This window comes from Anoplopoma fimbria, chromosome 12 (genome assembly GCF_027596085.1).
Source record: "Anoplopoma fimbria isolate UVic2021 breed Golden Eagle Sablefish chromosome 12, Afim_UVic_2022, whole genome shotgun sequence".
In the NCBI taxonomy this organism is placed as follows: domain Eukaryota; kingdom Metazoa; phylum Chordata; class Actinopteri; order Perciformes; family Anoplopomatidae; genus Anoplopoma; species Anoplopoma fimbria.
Window position 1 is genome coordinate 23,119,999 of NC_072460.1, and position 18,515 is coordinate 23,138,513.

The window sequence follows — 18,515 nt, forward strand, 5'->3', positions numbered from 1 at the left end:
GTTCATATGACTCTCTTTAGGGATTATTAAAAAAAAACAGCTTGAAGTGATTAAAATCAGACAGAGTATAGCAGCTCCGTCGTTTGCAGCCCAATGCTCATCCTGTGAGAATGGCACTCTGCTCATTATCACCTTCAACAAACCGACGTCTAATTTCACACTCCTGAACCTCGCCGAGGCCGTGCACGCATATTGGGTGCAGTCTTGCACACGTGTACCTTCAACTGCTGTGTTCACACCTCCAGACTGTTTTCATAAAGTGAACAAAAGGGACACACCCAAACGATTTCAATCGCAGGGAATCAGTCGAACACACACACACACACACACACACACACACACACACACACACACACACACACACACACACACACACACACTAATGCCCCTCTGAGCCTAATATCTGCCCATCAGATAAAGTGGATCCTCTGACATGGTCCAACATGCAAGAGGAAGCCAGCTGGATTGCCTGGAGATATGAGAAAACTCTTTTTTTTGTGACCAGGCCATACAAGTCACAGTCCTTTACAAAAAACAAACATCAACATGGCCGGCCAGACATACATATCCAATTTCCTTTGGCTTAACGTTTACAGCATATTAATCCCACATTTGATCCTGGGCTGAGAAAACCTTGAGTAAGCCAAATACACAAAGAGCGCGGCAAGAGGATGTGTCTGCAATATTTACCCACCGAGGCGCCCTAAATAGAAAGCAGAGGGGGAAAAATACATGAGAGGCAGAGGTTAGGGACAAACCTTCGGTGTGTACAATCTACTACGCCCAGACTCCAGCGGACATCTGAGTGATGCCATAGCTGGGATATAATGGTAGTTTATTGGTATTTAGGTTTCATTTAGAAAGGTTTGTTTTAAGGGATCGCCTGCAAATCAAAATGCCAGTCGATGAAGGTCCAAGTGGTGATGATTGGACTCTTTTTGGCAGTCTGAAATTGGTAGTGTTTTGGGTCCCATTTTACTGCAGCAGGTGTCTGACAGTTTGCTAGGTTTGGTTCTTGTCTTGTTTATTTCTGCTGTATAGTTGGGCATTTTCACCCAAATGTCTATGAAGAATGAACATTTGGAGCCAACGTCAAGTGGCCATTTAAAGAGCTGCAGTTGTTAGCACTGTTGGCATGTTCGCTTCATTTCTTAGCGATGGAGGTTTGCTCCTTGGACGTAAGACATCAAAGCACTTTCAAGTTGGCAAAATCATCACACACCCTGAATAGATAAATAAAAAAGTGACAATGAATGAGTGACTCACGAGGTCTTGGGGTGTATTGCGCCGGTCCTCTCGCAGTCGTAGATGATGAAGCTCCCAGATACCACAGATGTGCCATTCACTTTTATCGCCACGGAAACGGTCAGATGATCTGCAGAAACAAAGGCATGTAAACAATGTTGAGCATCTGAGATGGTATCACTGTCATAACACAAACAGCGAGGCATCGCGCTACACTGACTTTGAAAGACAAAAGGGGGAAATTACATTTATTCTAGTACAGCTCAGAGTTTTGTAAATAAAAAAAGGATGAACAACATAAATGTACTTGTATTGTGAGGGGAGATAAGGAGGGCAGCACTGGCACACGGCCAAATGGTTGTTTTTCAGTCTCACCTGTTCCAGGGAGGATTGGTTTGTAGTTTTCTCGGGGGAGCAGGGGACAGGTCTGGATCTGGGCGGGACCGGAATCCAGGTGCACCGTGGCAGCTGTAGAAACACCCGGACCATACTCACACTCCACCTGGGAGCCGACCAGATCGGGAACGCTGCCATTTATCAGGATGCCGACATCCTACGACAGAAACAGAAATAGGAGCACGAATATGAATTACTGCTCATGCGAACAGAAAATTAATTACTAACTGAAGTCCACATTCCCACGCATACATATATATATATAGATATATATCTATGTATATATATTCAAATCCAGGGTACGTACAGTTAGTCTTTGGTTGAGGGCAAATGGCGCTGGCGTTAATTCAAGATTGCAACAGGAGCACAGGCAGAGAGATGAAGAATTTAATGTGCGATGAAGAAACAGATGGCGCGCTGCTAGATTCACATCTAAATGTGGTTATGTGATGAAGTATGACAGACGTATAATGAGAAAGATAACACCTCACTGACATGACTGAATTTCAGCTAAATGATTTCAATGTGAGAAAAATGGAGGAAGGAGGAGGAGGAGGAAGAGGAGGAAGAGGAGGAAGAGGAGGAAGAGGAGGAGGGACAAGGATTGTTAAGCAGAGAGGAAGAGAAAGACGAAATGATCCATGGCTCAGCAGATAGGAGTTCGGGTGGCCGGCAACATGCGCTAACATGTCTTTAAAAAATCCGCTCTATTGTTCGGCCGTATTGATCATTTCCTGCCAAAAGGCCCCGACTTCCTGCCTGCTGCTTCCTGTTTGGGGAGACAACCTTGAGCCGTGCTTCCTGAGGCTCTGAAGAATGCCTGTGGATCGGACAGCTGGAGGATCTATTACAGCCCCAAGCCAAACTGACCTACATAACAAGCAAACACCCACAATTAATGAACCAATTAATGACCTGTCGTCTCTCAGTCTCGTCTAATTACGAGCTGTAATTAAAGGTCAAATATATTCCGAGTGTCAAAATTCGGTGAGCTAATTATCATAGTGTTGTTATGCTTCTAGGAACAGTTTACATGCCTTGAAAGTGTGATGCAGGGACTCTTTCTGCCAGAATATTTGCCGGTTTTGATTAAAATCAAAATCCTTTCAGTACAAGATATAGGTGAAGAGGACAGATTTTGTGACTCATCCTAAATCTTTTTCCGTGTGTCAGCAGAGCTGTTGTGTCATCTTTTTGTCTGAAAGTTTAACTATGTATTGCTTCATTTGCACAACAGAAACTTGTGTAAAGAGAGTTGAAATCATGCAGTTTATGTTTCTTAATAATAATAATCATTTTGTTACACAATACTTTTAGTGGTTGCTACTGCAAATGGGGGAAGCATCAGACTGTAGTATTTAATCTTCACAGTATACTACGTTTGCAATTTGAATAATAATTACTATACTTTTATATTAAAAAAAAGGGAATGACACCAAAGGACAGAAATCAAACTGCCACATTGGATTGCGACTTCAAAATGAAATATAAAAAATGTTCTTCATAAGATTACTTTTCATTTCACAGACACCCTTGGAGCTGTCTTGCCACTGTCATATATTTTCTGTAATTTGTGTGAGTAGCTCCATCAACAGCATCCTAATAAATCTAGCAAATTTAGTATTCACTGTGATCACACTTACTTTTGACACTTTGTCAGACTCTTTTAGATTTACAGCGTGGACTAGATTTGGGATACAGCAGCAGATGTAAATATCGCAGTCCATCAGGACGATTAATGTATAATTTGATGTATATTATTAGTCAGAGACACAACTTTACATCACCAGTTGTTTTAAACAGTTTAAAGTACAATTTAAAGTCAATGGCTCTACAGTTTGGCTTAAAATCTAAAGGAAAACCATCAAACTAACATTACGTGTACACACTAATTGTGCCAGAATGAGCATGCTAATCTGGCATGCTAATGCTAAACTAAACTAAGGTTTATTATGGTATTGCATTGATCTATGTTTATGTTGCTATTGACTTTGGGAAAGGATGTTGAATCTTATATTTCATTTTATGAAAAAGTGAGGAACTCCCCTTGCCTATTTATACTTCTGTTGGTCAATACCGCCAAACATTTATGGCAAACATGACAGAGTTGGAGAAACAGCCACTCTTTACATCTATGTCCTAAATGTCACCACTTCATCATTTCATCCTTTCATATATTTGTGTGAAATTGTCATAATTAGCATATCAATTCTTCAGTTACGGCCAAAAAGATGTATTGTGAGGTCACAGAGACCTTTGACCTTTGGCTTTGACCTCCAAAATCTAATAAGTTAATTCTTCAGTCACGATGAACGTTTGAGTCAAATGTGAAGAAATGCCTTCAAGGCGTTGCTGAAAGATCTCCGTCACGAAAAATGTACCAGACGGAGGCATAATACAGAGCTGCTAAATAAAGTCTGGCTGCTAAAGGACTTGAACATATTTTCACCCCACCCTGAAGTACAACAAGAAGCCTAATAATAAACAGAATCAAAATAAGATGATGTTATAGCCTGACATGTGTGAGATCAGATGTCTCATGGCAATAAAGTCATAATAAAGTAACATGATGCCAAGTCCCTTTGACAAAGCCAAAGAGTGCACAGTTAAATATAAAAACATAGGTTAACACCATCGGTGGAGTAAAGTGTGGTGCTTGCTGACGAGCAGACGATGGTGGTGACATTAACGAATGTTACAACCGCCACTGGAGCTGATGGAGCGAAACAGGAACAGGCACCTCGCAATTTTGGCTGCTCCACTCCAGTTTCAAAAATAATGAAAATAATTACATCAGATTATATTATCGCCTTTGCGAGATGAGATTTCTAAATGTCACAAACCAATTACATAATGTCTGGATTGTATAACTAGGGGCAGTTATCTTGTGAGGCAATATTAATGTGTGATAATAATCAGGTATTTTTTTGTATTTTTCTAAGTCTGTTTAATTTGATTGTGTGTTAGAAAAGGTAGAATAGTCTTATATTGGTTTCCTGAAGAATTAAGGTCCAGTCCAGTCTGCTTCATGAGAGTGCTGCCTTTGATGATTTAATTAAATGTTTTTTCTTTTTTTCCTTTATTTTTATGCTGCAAATTTTTGGACCAAATAAATTAACGATAGATTTGTGTTACACTGCTGACTTCAACTTCAGCACAAATCTATTCACTAAATATCTGTTTTTTCTTATAAACTGGGTCAATCTGGGCCTCCTGCACATGTGGGCATTTCCTGTGCGCCATAAACCGCAAATTTAACGCTTCACCCTCCTTCATTCAACAAAGTGAAACTTCCTATGAATTAGATCTGATGCTGTTGCCACAGATTAATGGGGTAAATGTCCATTATAATTCAAACAATTTAGCCATTTTATAAAAACTTGACCCTGGTGTGTAGATCTGCAATTCGTTGTCAACTATTAAACCATTCCGCAAATATTTTCATTATGGATTAATTGATTTGAGTTATTTTTTAACATAAATAAGTCAAAATGCCCTGGTTCCAGCTTATTAAATATACATTTTCTGGTTTCTTTACTCTTCTTTGACAGTAAACTGAATATCCTTGAGTTTGAGGAAGTCCTCTTCGACTTTTGGAAACACGGAGTGACATTTCTCAACATTTTCTGACATTGTTATGGATCATACTACTATCTGATTAATCGAAGAGCAACAGCTGGTAGCTCGGAGATATCTTTCTTGCTGAGCCAAACGGAGCAACGGAAAATATGAAAACCTAAATGAATCACTGTCTGTGAATGGTCTAAGAGGAGGAAACAGCTGTGTTCGGCATGCTCTCTCATGCTGGGCCACCGTAAGCTCTGGTTTTACACACACACCTGGTTTGTAGTTTTACAACCAAGTTCTCAGTGTCTTTGTTACAGTTCAACTACCTGTGAAAGAAAGACTGATAAAAGTGTGTGTTCCGATCAGTTGTATGCTGAAGGAAACACGCCTGCAGAACTGATCGTATTAGTAACGCTCCAAACTGTAAACAGTCCACAGTCACACATGTTTCATTGGCAGTGTTAGATGTTGAACGTGCATCATATTATATTCTGACTTTGTATGTCACATTTAACCAAAACCAGTGTGAGAGCGGTGAGAATGAACTAGCACACATTGTTTGCACATTGTTACAGAGGGCTGCAAGAATGAGTCCAAACAACCTGGAAATGAGTCAGCATTTTTGCACTTCCGGTCTCTTGCCTCAAAGTCAATGTTTTTTTAAATGGGTTTTTGGTTAGATGCCTGAAATAAAGTCTGTAATGATTTGTTCTACGATATAAAATACATCCTTAAATACCCTTTTTGTGAATATTGAAGCTTTTACGTGTGATAAAAAAAGGCGGTTGCTAGCAAGTAGCTAAATGAGACTACAAAACGTCATCACTTACAGGGTTTGCCTTCATAAATACATCATCTCTGCAGCCCTCTATTATAAAAAATGTTGATTATAGCCGCTTTAACTTTCTTAGTAAAGTCAGCTTTACCAAAAAAACATGCACACACTGTAAGGTGGAGGTTGTGGTGGTGGAGAGAGCTGCTGCAGCAAAACAGTGTTGGCATGACTGTATCAGTTGAGTCGTAATAATAGAGTGTATAATAATAGTGAGAGGTGTCAGGTTATAAAGGTGGTCATGAGACATCGTGCTTCACCCGCTTTAAATACGCTGCCCCCATTACAAACATACCTTGACAGTGAAAAAAAGGTGTGATGGACAACAATAATGCAGCGGGAGATTTTTACCTTGATGTCTGCAGCGATGCTGATCTCCGGGGGCGTCAGGGTCATGGAGGGACATTGTTGGGGGCCATCGCCCAAGCTGATCCAGGAGCGAGCCAGCAGCCCCCGAGAACACTCCTTCTGGATGGTGCATCTGGGACAAAGTGACAGACAATCCTATTTATCAAGTCGTATCGATGTGCAGATTGGATTAGAGCGCAAAGAGACAGGGATGTTTGCAGATTGTACTGAATACGTCATGGAAACTTAAATCCAGAAACTCAATTTTGCTTTTCTGGTCTGCACAGAAAAACTAGGCTGCAAAAGTTGGCGCAACATTTAAGGGTTGGATTTTCCATCAGCATGTCATGATCATCTCATAAATATACAGTACCAGTCAAAAGTTTGGACACACCTTCTCATTCAACTACTTTGAAGAATCTAAAATATAAAACATATTCTGGTTTGTTGAGCATTTGTTTGTTTACCACATCATTCCATATGTGTTCCTTCATAGTTTGGATGTCTTCAATATTAATCTACAATAAAAATAAAAATAAAGAAAAACCATTGAATGAGAAGGTGTGTCCACACTTTTGACTGGTACTGTATATATAAAGTAATTGTTTGTCAATGGCACAGCTGATAATCAGGACCAAATCAGTCATTTGACGACCAGACTGAGCTTTGGGTTCAATATTTAATCCTTTGTGAGGAGAGGACGAAATTTTTGTGTTTTCATTTCATCCCTGGACTTGACGAATTCTCACCGCTGGGTTTCACGGTCCGCTTCCCACAGATTCCTGAGGTGCTCTGGTCTCCTAATGTCACATTCAGACCTCGGCTGTCAGTTCGTTCGGCTCAACACAAGAGACTACTTGACTCTGAGGTCACACACATTGCTATGGCAACACGTCCTGCAGGATCAGGGGCCACTCGCCCAATAGTTGAATAAAAAAATAAAAACCCCACTGCTGATTCTTAATGTGCGTGGACCAACAGTGCCTCCATGAATGTGTGTGTCTGTGTGATATTTGCACAGAGAATACAGTGTGTTCTTTTCGCCAATCTGTGAGTATAATGAATGTCTAGGACAGAGGAATTGTGAGAGGGCATTCAACAAGCAAGGTGGCCTCGTACTCTCTTGCTTCACTAATGAACTTCAGTGGCCGTTGGCACAGAGCTCAGTTCATCTGCAGAGCAGACTGGAAGGACAAAGTGACCTCAGAGTAAGGAGAAACCAAACAGGCCCCATTTCAGCTGCGTCCTAACAAGTCACATAATGAGTTTGGCACATCGCGCTTCCCTCTCACACTTCTTTAGTTGTTTTAAAATAAAGCGTGTGTTTGTGTACCCCACATGCCTCCAAGTATTTGTGTCCGGAAAAAAGCCAATGACCAGATTCTCAGTCCCATCGCCGCTGAGGGACTGAGAGGGGCCACGAGGTCCAATGCCGAACTAAAAATAGGGCTGAGTGCCTCTGCAAGCCACACAAAAAAAAATCCCCAAGACACAATCAGACTCTGGACACACTCTCAGCAGTCTGATACACTTGAAACTTGTTAAGCTATTGATCTAGTTTTCATTTCGAAAGTTGTTCTTTGAGAACAACTGGGGTATTGCTGCTCTCAGTGAGTTTCCTTAGAGTACAAAAGTGGTGCTTTTTTTTAACCTTACTACGCTTTGTACAGACATTCATGGTCCCCAGAGGATGAGTTCTTGTAACGCTGGTATCCTGACGTTTCATCAAGCAACATCATCAGGTAAAAATGTAATGTTTTATGACCATATCTGCAAAACTATTGACATTATCACTAGCCTGAGATGATGAACACTGTAAACATTAGCATGTAAGTACATTGTGAGAATGCTAACATGCCGTTGTTAGCATTTAGCTGTGCACAGCCTCACTGAGCTGCTAGCGTGGCTGTACACTATTTAGTCTTGTTCTTTTCTATTTGTTAGTTCGGTGCTCAATATGGAATTCAGAGCATATCTATTGCCTCCACATGGCTCTGAGTTGGTGGCTAGCAGCTAACATTGCTAAGAGCACTAACAGCGTAAACAACAGAAACAGTGCTAACAGTGTTAACCTGGGGGGTTGCTTAGGTTAAGGCATTAAAAACAATATAAAACATCACGTTTGGCCTCAAAATTTGTATCTATTCTAGGTAAAACGTAGAAAACTCAACATAAGTATATAAACTTATGACATTTATGTCACTTCAAAATTACTCAACTACACTTTGGACACTAACATGTGTCTCTGTAGAATAATGACGTGGATGGGTTTACATTGAAGTTACTTGAAAGCCTGGTGCATCTCATACAGACGCTAAATGAAGGATGCCTTGTACGTCTGTATCAGAAGTCAAGGGGCGTCTGAACACGTCAGTATTTGAAGCCATGGATGTGAGAACGAGCTGGAGAGACTAACAAACACTAAAAGCCCTCACAGACCGCCGGCTAGGTAAATAAAGAGAAGCTCAGATTACAACAAACGGAGAGAGAGAGAGAGTGAATCTGCTCCGCCAGACATTAACCCACTTTATCTTCATATTGCAAATCATTGTTTGCTGCGTTATTAATATGTCAAACTTTTAAACAAGGGCTTTGCCCACATAAAATGGTGTAAGATTACTCATGACCTTAACCGGGACATATAAAAGTGGCATTTGATGCTAACTTTGGGTACTTTTTGATACTGGATGCTAAAGAGACACTTCCTCAGCACTCAAAAGGTTTGAGGTTTGTCATTTCAGACATATCTTTGAGATTACAACCCTCTGGGACATGAATCATGTCACTTGTTTAGAGATTTATTTACATTTCATTTTGAAATCACGGCGTAAAACACAACTTCCTCTTGGGTTACAATGAGTGCAAAGGGGCCCTGCTTGTTTTTCCATCGAGAAGAATATATTTAGATTATCAAGTAAACTCCAGATTGTATCTTTAAGTGCTGAATACATCATAGATGCCACTTGGTATAAACGGAAGCAGGCGTCCAGGAAACGTCGTCTTGTGATATCAAAAGGAAAAAGACATGCAGTCTCAGATGAACATCAACAAACGCCGTGTGATTTGAAATGACTGGATGGCAAAATTCACATCATGATGTCTTCTTCTTTCTCTATTGTATCAATTTTTTTTTTTTACTAAAATGCATTCATGACTCGTCCGCTTGTTTACACAACTCTTTGATCAAGTGCAGCAGTGAGGAGAAATACATCCAAAGCACTTCTCTCTTCCCTTAAAGGCTGCCAACAACTGTACACATACAGTACACACACACACACACACACACACACACACACACACACACACACACACACACACACACACACACACACACACACACACACACACACAAACACCACTCACCTGTCTCACAACATCATGCTGACTTTTCAAACAGCTCCTTAAAATAAACAGAGTCAACATATGCAGCTAAAATATGACCCGAGAAAACTCACCACCTTCTAAGTGTCTGTTCGACAGATAAGGTGGGAAACCAGTGACTGTTAAACAGCCGGAGAACATACAAGCTACTAACTACACACACACACACACTCACCCACACACACACACACTCACACAAAGTCGCTGTGAGATAAGCATGATAATTTGTGAATAGCAAAGACTGCACATGACGCATAATTTGATTCAAATAAAGATATTTAAGTGCTTTCTTGTGACATGTGGTAGATTAGAGCGGCTCCGACGTTGGAGAGCGATCAAGGACTGAGCTTTATCTCCAGTCGAGGGACTATCTCGCTCTCTTATTCAGACAACAATGACGACTCCAACGAGCAAACAGACATGCTCTCTACATGCAGATGTGCTGAGGGGACGTCAGAGCCATGCATAAAATCAAACCGGCACCCACGGAGACAGTTGTGGCGTCACAGATTGCGAGATATAGTCCTCCAGCGGTGCTTTTTTCCAACCCCCTCCACCCTCCTTCTCTTTACTCTAGTTGTATCAGACAGAAAGGTGATGGAGGAGTCCGTCCACCCCCACACATCAACCCCATGATCCCTCGGGCTCTGAGGGCCACAGCGCCAGCTCAGCGGCTGGCATGACTGGCCAAACAGTGCATCAAACACACGCACACGCACACACACACACGCATGACATCAGCTCCCTGGCCTCCGAGAGTCAGACAGCGACGCACACTCGCACTGACACTTACACACAGGGCTTACACACTTTGACATTTCCTTGTCAAAAGAACCAGTGTGCACTCTCCCTCCCACCACCATCATCACAATCAACGCTCCTTTGTAGAGGGGTAGAGAGGAGGACAAGGGCACTGGGGGAGGAGGAGGAGACGAGGACTAGGGAGACAGAGAGGGAGGTTGAGAGTGGGATAACTAAATTCTCAAAGCTACTGGAATAAGAGGGCGAGAAAGGAGGCGGGGGGGAGAAAAAAAAGAGAAGCTGAAGGCAGAGAGAGAGAGAGAGAGAGAGAATCACGAGGGTAAAAAAAAAAAAAAGGCAGTGAAGCGAGAAAAGGACTGGGATAAAGAGACGACACATAGTTAAATAGGGAGAGGAGACAAGGAGATGACAGCGAGACAGGCTGACCACACGCACGCACACACACACACACACACACACACACACACATACACACAAAACTCATCCGTTCCACTCTTCCAGCTCTGAATGGCCCCCGGCGATGCCAGAGCCTCCAGAGCTGCAGAACAACTCATCACAAAATTCACTATCTCCTCTGATCTGCTTTAATCACCAAGCAACCAACCAATACACACACACACACACATGAAGACAACAACACGCACACGAACAAACAAACAAACAAACAAACAAACAAATATAGCTCGACGGCCAGAGAGAGCCGGCCCTGACAGAGCCACATTAATCACAGTGTGCTCTCTCGCTCGCTCACACTCCAGCCAAGTCACTCCTCGCTGGGCGCTCCCGGCCTGTCAATCCCTCCCTAAACTACCACGGAGCCAGAGTGGGGGGGGGACCGCTCACAACAATGATGTGACTCCCCCAGACTGAGGCCTAATGAAAAGCAAATCAATTCTGCTTGATCCAAAACAACAGCTTTTTCAAACCCCAAAACAAAACTCCCTCACTGCCAAAGGCTCATTCAGCCGAGCGACATTTTGAAATTGAGAACGAGGGCGATGAAAACCAGCAAAGAAACAGCATCTGTGGGTTTTTTTATCGATTTAAACGCTTATATAAAATATAAAAAAACGACAAGCTCAAATGGTTTCACTGTGACATCAATCTGATCTTTTACTGCTTTGTAATGAGCGTTAACGTAACTGAACCGCTCGTACAAACAGCTGCAGCCTGTTCACTGCTTAAATACAGACAGTAGAGACATATCCACCATTTCTAAACACTTTAAAAAAAAAAAAAAAAGGATGTGGCATGAGCGTGACACCAGAGCATATGATAATTTGGTTGAATTATACGTTTTGCTGGCAGCAGAGGAGAGGCTGAGAGTCTTAGCGGGGCGTTTAGCTGGACAGATGGAGAACAAACAGACAGAGAAGCAACAGAAACACACTGTGTGCTGCTTTTCTCACCGGTTCTCCAGAGTACACCAGCCACAGTGGGCGTCGCCGGCTCCCAAACAGTCGCCGCAGCTCCTCCACTGGTCACAGTCTGCCACCTTCACCCTCAGCATCTACACAGCACAAACACAACACTATTTTAGACGGAAATATTCATGCAGGCCTTTAACAAAGAACTGACAACGAAGAATGGACAGAAAACAACAATTCTGATAATCATCTCGTCATTTATCAAGAAAAAAATGATGGTTCCGGCTTCCTATTTTTGAGCATTTGCTGCTTTTCTGTGTTTTGTAAATCAAATATGTTCAGGTTTTGGACTAGTGAGGTCACCTTGGGCTTTGGGAGAACTAGATAAGCTAACGTGCATGTGCATTTGCACTGTACAGGTCGGATGGAGGTGATGCCACATCCTGTCAAAAGCCTGACTGTTGTGAAACATGTTGGTTTTGGAGATGCAACACCCGAAACCTTTTGAATGTTTGAACACGTCTTTGCATCACATACGTGCGTTTACTCAGCTAAACCTGAGGTGAGGGGGATTCGCTTGGATGTGAAATGAGGTCTTGTTGCTGTAATTCTCCACGCCGACGTGAATAAATCAGCGACAGAGGTGTGGAGAATCAGCAGACGTCCTCCAGAGAGAGAGGAGCCGTCGGCGGCAGACACATTCTTACATGGTGAGAGGTCATGAGATAAAGGAAGTTGCTGTCGTTGGGGTCGAAGGTCATGATGTGGTGGACCGCTTCGCTGGCGGGCAGCTTCAGTGTCCACTGATTGGCCAAGGTCATGTTCGGCAAGAGGGTCAGCTGTGAGAGAGACATCAGAGCAGAGGACAAAGAGTTGGAACAGGTGCAGAATGTGGCAGTAAACATTTTACTTCAAGGTTCATTCAACTGGGAAAAAGTTAACAGAGCTTCACAAAAAAGAACTCATCAAAAATATGAGAATTGCTCGATATAACCGCAGCAGTTTTTTTTCTGTTGATCAAGCAACTCAGTTCAAACTCAGGGCCAGGTGTTTTTTTCTCAGAAGAAGCAGCATTTCTTTTTTTTTTTTCACCCCCTCCACCTGCTTTTGGCAGGGGATTCATGCCAGCAATCCACATCGTGATCACTCCTCTAACTCTGAGGCGACTGCTACCGAGCACGAAGGTGTTTAAGGAAGATAAACATGTTCTTTTGTAGCTCTGAACCTGACTGAGATACCCAGGTCAGCACTCATAGATTAATGTATGTACATGCAATAGCTGCAAGATTCTGTTAATTGTACTTTCTTAATCACAAATGCTCCTATGTTCACTTTCAAAATATTTTCCAACCCTCAAATATATTTTAGGAGGCCCTTTGTTCGAGCCGTGTGCCTAATCTAGTTTTGCAGAGCAGTGATTTATCTACGCGCTGGCCTTCCTGCAGCTCTAGATAATAAAGCGGGTGACATGTTCTCACGTACGCACAGAGATATGCACACACACACACACACACACACACACACGCACACAGAGCTGTGTAGCAAAAACAAACTGTGCCGAGTGAGACTTCCTGTCACGCAGACAGAGAAAGCTCTTATTTCTGCGATTTGTTGGGTCTCCCTTCAAGGGAGACATCCTGAGGAACTGGCAAACTGACCGGCATCTGGTGACAAGCACGGGTTGTGTCACTTCTCCATCCACTGAACACACAAACAAACACACACACACACACACACACACACACACACACACACACACACACACACACACACACACACACACACAATAGCATCACCACCCACTGAGACGTTGCTGGTTAATGTTGAACCAGAGCAGACAGAAGCTTAGTAAACCATTGGCTTAACCTCTGATGAGAGGCATTATCTCAACCTCCAAATATCACTGTCGTTTTTATAACACCACCCACCCATCTACACACACACACACACACACACACACACACACACACACACACACACACACACACACACACACACACACACACACACACACACACACACACACACACACACACACACAAACACACTTGGAGATAGCAAGCAGCTGTGCTATGTCTTCAACCCCACACCCCAGAGACTGCAAACACATACGCTGGGTGACACAGTGAGGAGCTGGTAAACAGCAGCCCACACACCTGGACAGGGAGCAGAGTGGAGGAGGAGGAGGAGGAGGAGGAGGAGGAGGAGTGAGGAGAGCTGTGGCCCAGCGTGCCACCAGGTCAACCAACAAAACACCTGCTGTACTGGCAGGTCGCTCTGACTCCATTATCTGTCTATCTGCCTGCAGATGAAAGACCCCATTCAACTAAGGAGTGCTCAGCTGCTGTGCGCACACACTCAATGTGTGTGTGTGTGTGTGTGTGTGTGTGTGTGTGTGTACCTGGGTGAAAAGGAGAGAGAATAAAGAGATGGGAGGACATGAGGGAGAAAGAGATAAAGTCTGTTTGTTTGCAGAAAAGAATCAAAGGAGCCTTTTTATATTTGAGACGGAGCACGAAAAGGGAAACAATGAAGCGACGAACTGAGGCGTGGAAGGATGGATCGACTGCGAGGGTTAAAATTTGAGCGAGATATAAGTCAACCACTGCGAGGGGGCAGAAAAATGGAAGTCAGCTGTAATGGGGGAGGGAGAGACTTCATTAAGAAATGCATGTAATTACAAATTACTTCACTGAGGGCCCCTCTCAAAGACGGTAAAAGAGGCCTAACTTAATCTCGACCACTGTTCCCCTGTGTTTAGGCTGAGCCAAACTCACCGTCAGAATCACATTACACACACTAACAGCACCATTAACCTCTGAAACAGCTCTATCCTCAGGGCACACACACACACACAGACGCTGCCACACACAGATACATACACAAACAATAAAAGACACATAGAGCTAAAAAGTGCGGAGTACTTTGTTGCCCAAGGTCACGCAAAATAGTGTGCGCCCTTTATAACGAGGACACAGACACACACACACACACATTGTGAGAGAACACACATATAGCACATAATCACAGGGTGTGCGTTCATCTCTGAGTAAACACAAGAAATCACTAAACCACTCACAGTGGCCTACAGACAAAGTCAAACACCTCAAAAACACAGTCAAACCTGCAATCAAGAAAACAGACGTACACAAACACAGTCACTTTCACTAGTGTTGAGCATCTGTTTAAAAACCATCCAGAAACCAACTGTAACCCTCCAGCAGAAAAGGTTTTAATGTTGTAAAAATAGGGTCAGACAGCTTTATGTGTGTTTTTTTCCCACAGAGAGCTTCTCAGCTCAGCTCGGTTAGGGGTGACCAGGAATGTTGTTGAGACAGAATTAAGGAATGCCGTTAATTGGACGGGAGAAGTTGGACCCTCTGCAGATGTTGAGGAAGCGGAGCAACACACACGGAGTCATACTTCGTCAACCGCTCTCGTTAAACGGCGCTCTGGTGATCTCTCAGACAATAACCAGGTCTGAGGAACACTGGAGCACATGATTAGGACTACTTAATGGGCCGTGATGGGTCATGGATGATTTGGGGGGAGGGGTGACGGGGCTGAGAACCTACGAGATGAAAGCAGACATTCCTCCGAATGTTTCATCACACACCTATGTTTGGTTTATTGAAAAGGCTCCGCAGCCACATCAGAGCAGCACAACTTCTACATTTATAGGTTTTTTTCCCAAGCTTAAGGGCTAGTTCACATTAAAAAATATATATGAACTCCTTTTAGTGTTGGCCATCTGCTGCATCTGTGTTAAGACCTGAGGAAGTGTTAGTTTGGAAAAGTTCCAATCTTCGCTCAAACACTATAGAAGCCCTGAGAGCAGAGGTGTAGACTCTCTACATGACTTGGTCTGGTGTCTGACTCTAGTCACAAATTTGGTGACTTTTAGACTCCACTTGACTAAATCAACTAACTTCAATGCTTTTCACTTCCCTAATTCAAAAAGCCACAAATAATTACATGTTCTTTAATTTCCTCAATCAACTAACTTGCTAACTAACAATGCAAACCATCTTGGTTTGAACCAATCCCATAATATCAAGTTGCCAAAGAGAACCACGAAGAACTAATCTTACATTACGGAGCGAAAGCTGAAAAACATGATACCAAAGATTTTGTTCACGAACAAAAACTATGCCATGGTCAACAAAAAAGGAATTGCAGTATGCAAATAGTTTGACTTCTTTAAGACTCAAAACTCAAAGTTTAGGACGTAAGACTTGTCAGTCTTGACTTGGGACTTAACTTATAGCTTTGCTTGTCTTTAATTGAGACTTGACTTTGAACTTTGCCCATCTTGACTTGAGGCTTGACTTGGGACTTGTCTAGCTTAACTTGACTTGACTTAGACTTGATCAGAATATGCCTGTCTTTATTTGAGCCTTGACTTGGAACTTGTCTAGTTAAACTTGAGACTTGACTTGGAACCTTAATCAGAACTTGCCTGTCTTGACTTGGTACTTCACTTTTAGCTCTGTCCATCTTGACTTGGGACTTGACTCGGGACTTGCCTTTCTTAACATGAGACTTGACATGGCCTGTCTTGACTTGGAACTCGACTTGAAAGTTGTCTAGTTTAACTTGAGACTTGACTTGGAACTTGTGCATCTTTACTTGGGACTTGATTTTGAACGTGCCTGTCTTGACTTGGCAATTGACTTGGAACTTTTGTCTGGAGACTTGATTCCGGACTTGTGTAGTCTAATTTGAGACTTGACTCATTATTTGTCGGTCTTGACTTGTAACTTGTCCGTCTTGACTTGGGACTTGACTCAAAACTTTGCCCATCTTGATTCAGGACTTGGGACTTGCCTAGCATAACTTGAGACTTGACTTAGACTTCATTAGAACATGCCTGTCTTAACATGAGACTAGACTTGGAACTTGCCCAATTTGACTTGGTACTCGACTTGAAAGTTGTCTAGTTTAACTTGAGACTTGACTTGGAACATGTCCATTTTGACTTGGGTCCTTACTCAGAACTTGCCTGTCCTGACTTGGGACTTGACTTGGAACTTTGCCCATCTTGACACAATTCTTGACTCAGGACTTGTCTAGTTTAACTTGAGACCTGACTTGGAATTTGTCCATCTTGACTTGGTTTCTTGAATCAGAACTTGCCTGACTTGACTTGCAACTTGTTCTGGATCTTTGCCAATCTTGACATGCGACTTGCCTAGCTTAATTTGAGACTTGACTTTGGATTTACTTGTGACTTTGGAAAACAATGACTTGGTCCCAACCCAGTTAGTGTGTTTGTGTGTGTTTGTGTGTGTGTGTGTGTGTGTGTGTGTGTGTGTGTGTGTGTGTGTGTGTGTGTGTGTGTGTGTGTGTGTGTTCTGCCGGTCATCCTCATGTATCTCACCTTACGAAGTCGTCCGTTACTGGTTCCCAGAAAAACCACAGTGTGGTTGTGAACGTCGTCCACGGACACCGAACTGAGTCCTGTGTACTCCACCAGAGGAACGGCCCTCAGGGACCTCCTCAGGGCCAGAGGGTGCTGCAGGTGGGCCGCACCGCAGTCCAGCTGCTCGGGCTGCAGCTACAACAACACAGACGAGATGAGAGTGAGATCAATGCTCATTAGATCGCATATGGAAGCGCACACACACACAGATTAGAGAACGGAGCGCTACAGAGAGAGAGAGCGCTGATGATGAAAGCAGAGTGGTAGAACAAGAGCTGATAGTAGCGATCACAACGGTGCTGCTCATTCCTCCAAATCACTTTTTAGACATCTCGGAATACTTGAAAGGGGCTTACAAGGGTCTTCAACACTCATCAGACTCTGCTTTTGTCAAATCCTCGGCAGGCAATGATAAAACATTAGCGCCATGCTTCGATGAGCACCAGCACCTATCGGGAATTCTCTGAATATTTCAGAACACGCAAAGGCAGAGGCAAAGAAAAAAAAAAAAAAAAAGAAGAGAAAGGAATTAAGCAGAATAGATATTTGTAGAGTCGTTTCCCACGGGCCCTTCATGCTCGCGGCCTTGTGTCTCTTATCATGAATTGTGTCTGGCTTTCCCCCAGCGCTGGCCTTCAGACTATGGACTACATCAAAAAACAAAAGATCACATTTCAGCGGCCATGGCAACATAAAAGTGAAACTTAAGAAAGACGAGCTTTATTCTGTTAGTGGTAAGGAGGTTGTGTTACTGCAGCACTCGCTGAGTTTGCACTTTTGTTTATTTGTTTTGAACTGTTTTTGAGCGTATATTTAAACTCCAAGCTTTTTTACTTTTGACTCACTATTGTCTTATTTGTTATTCTTGTTGATTGTGGTGAAGCCAAAGACAATTTCCCACAATTGTGCTGTTTCAAACTAACAGACTGACTGACTGACATTACAGCAAAAGAGAGAAAAACAATCCACTCCACAACCACTTTGAACTGAGCTGTTGTCTATTTCAAGTAGGCCTGTGGGCCAATTGAGATAGTATTCAGAAAACTGGTCACGGGAGAAGTGGCCCCGGGGCCGCGACCGACAAGACAGTGCCAACGTGGAGGGGCAACTTCCTGACCCTGACAGCAGAGTGGACGCAGTGGGCATCTTCTCTTTAACCTCAGCTCTGTCCGTCAGAACAACCACAATGAAAAGC

The 18,515-nt window shown here is 43.0% G+C and overlaps 1 protein-coding gene across 1 annotated transcript in view; it reads right to left on the reverse strand.

The window, feature by feature from the left end:
• The window catches only part of plxnd1 (plexin D1), a 67,161-nt gene that overhangs the window by 45,370 nt on the left and 3,276 nt on the right, over positions 1-18,515 (reverse strand). Inside the window, exons 2-7 of the mRNA XM_054608856.1 lie at positions 17,279-17,455; positions 12,606-12,737; positions 11,941-12,041; positions 6,392-6,521; positions 1,621-1,798; positions 1,267-1,375 (exon numbers count right to left, since the gene is read on the reverse strand). Of these exons, the coding sequence (XP_054464831.1) occupies positions 1,267-1,375; positions 1,621-1,798; positions 6,392-6,521; positions 11,941-12,041; positions 12,606-12,737; positions 17,279-17,455 (827 nt within the window). The remainder of the gene's footprint in view (positions 1-1,266; positions 1,376-1,620; positions 1,799-6,391; positions 6,522-11,940; positions 12,042-12,605; positions 12,738-17,278; positions 17,456-18,515) is intronic.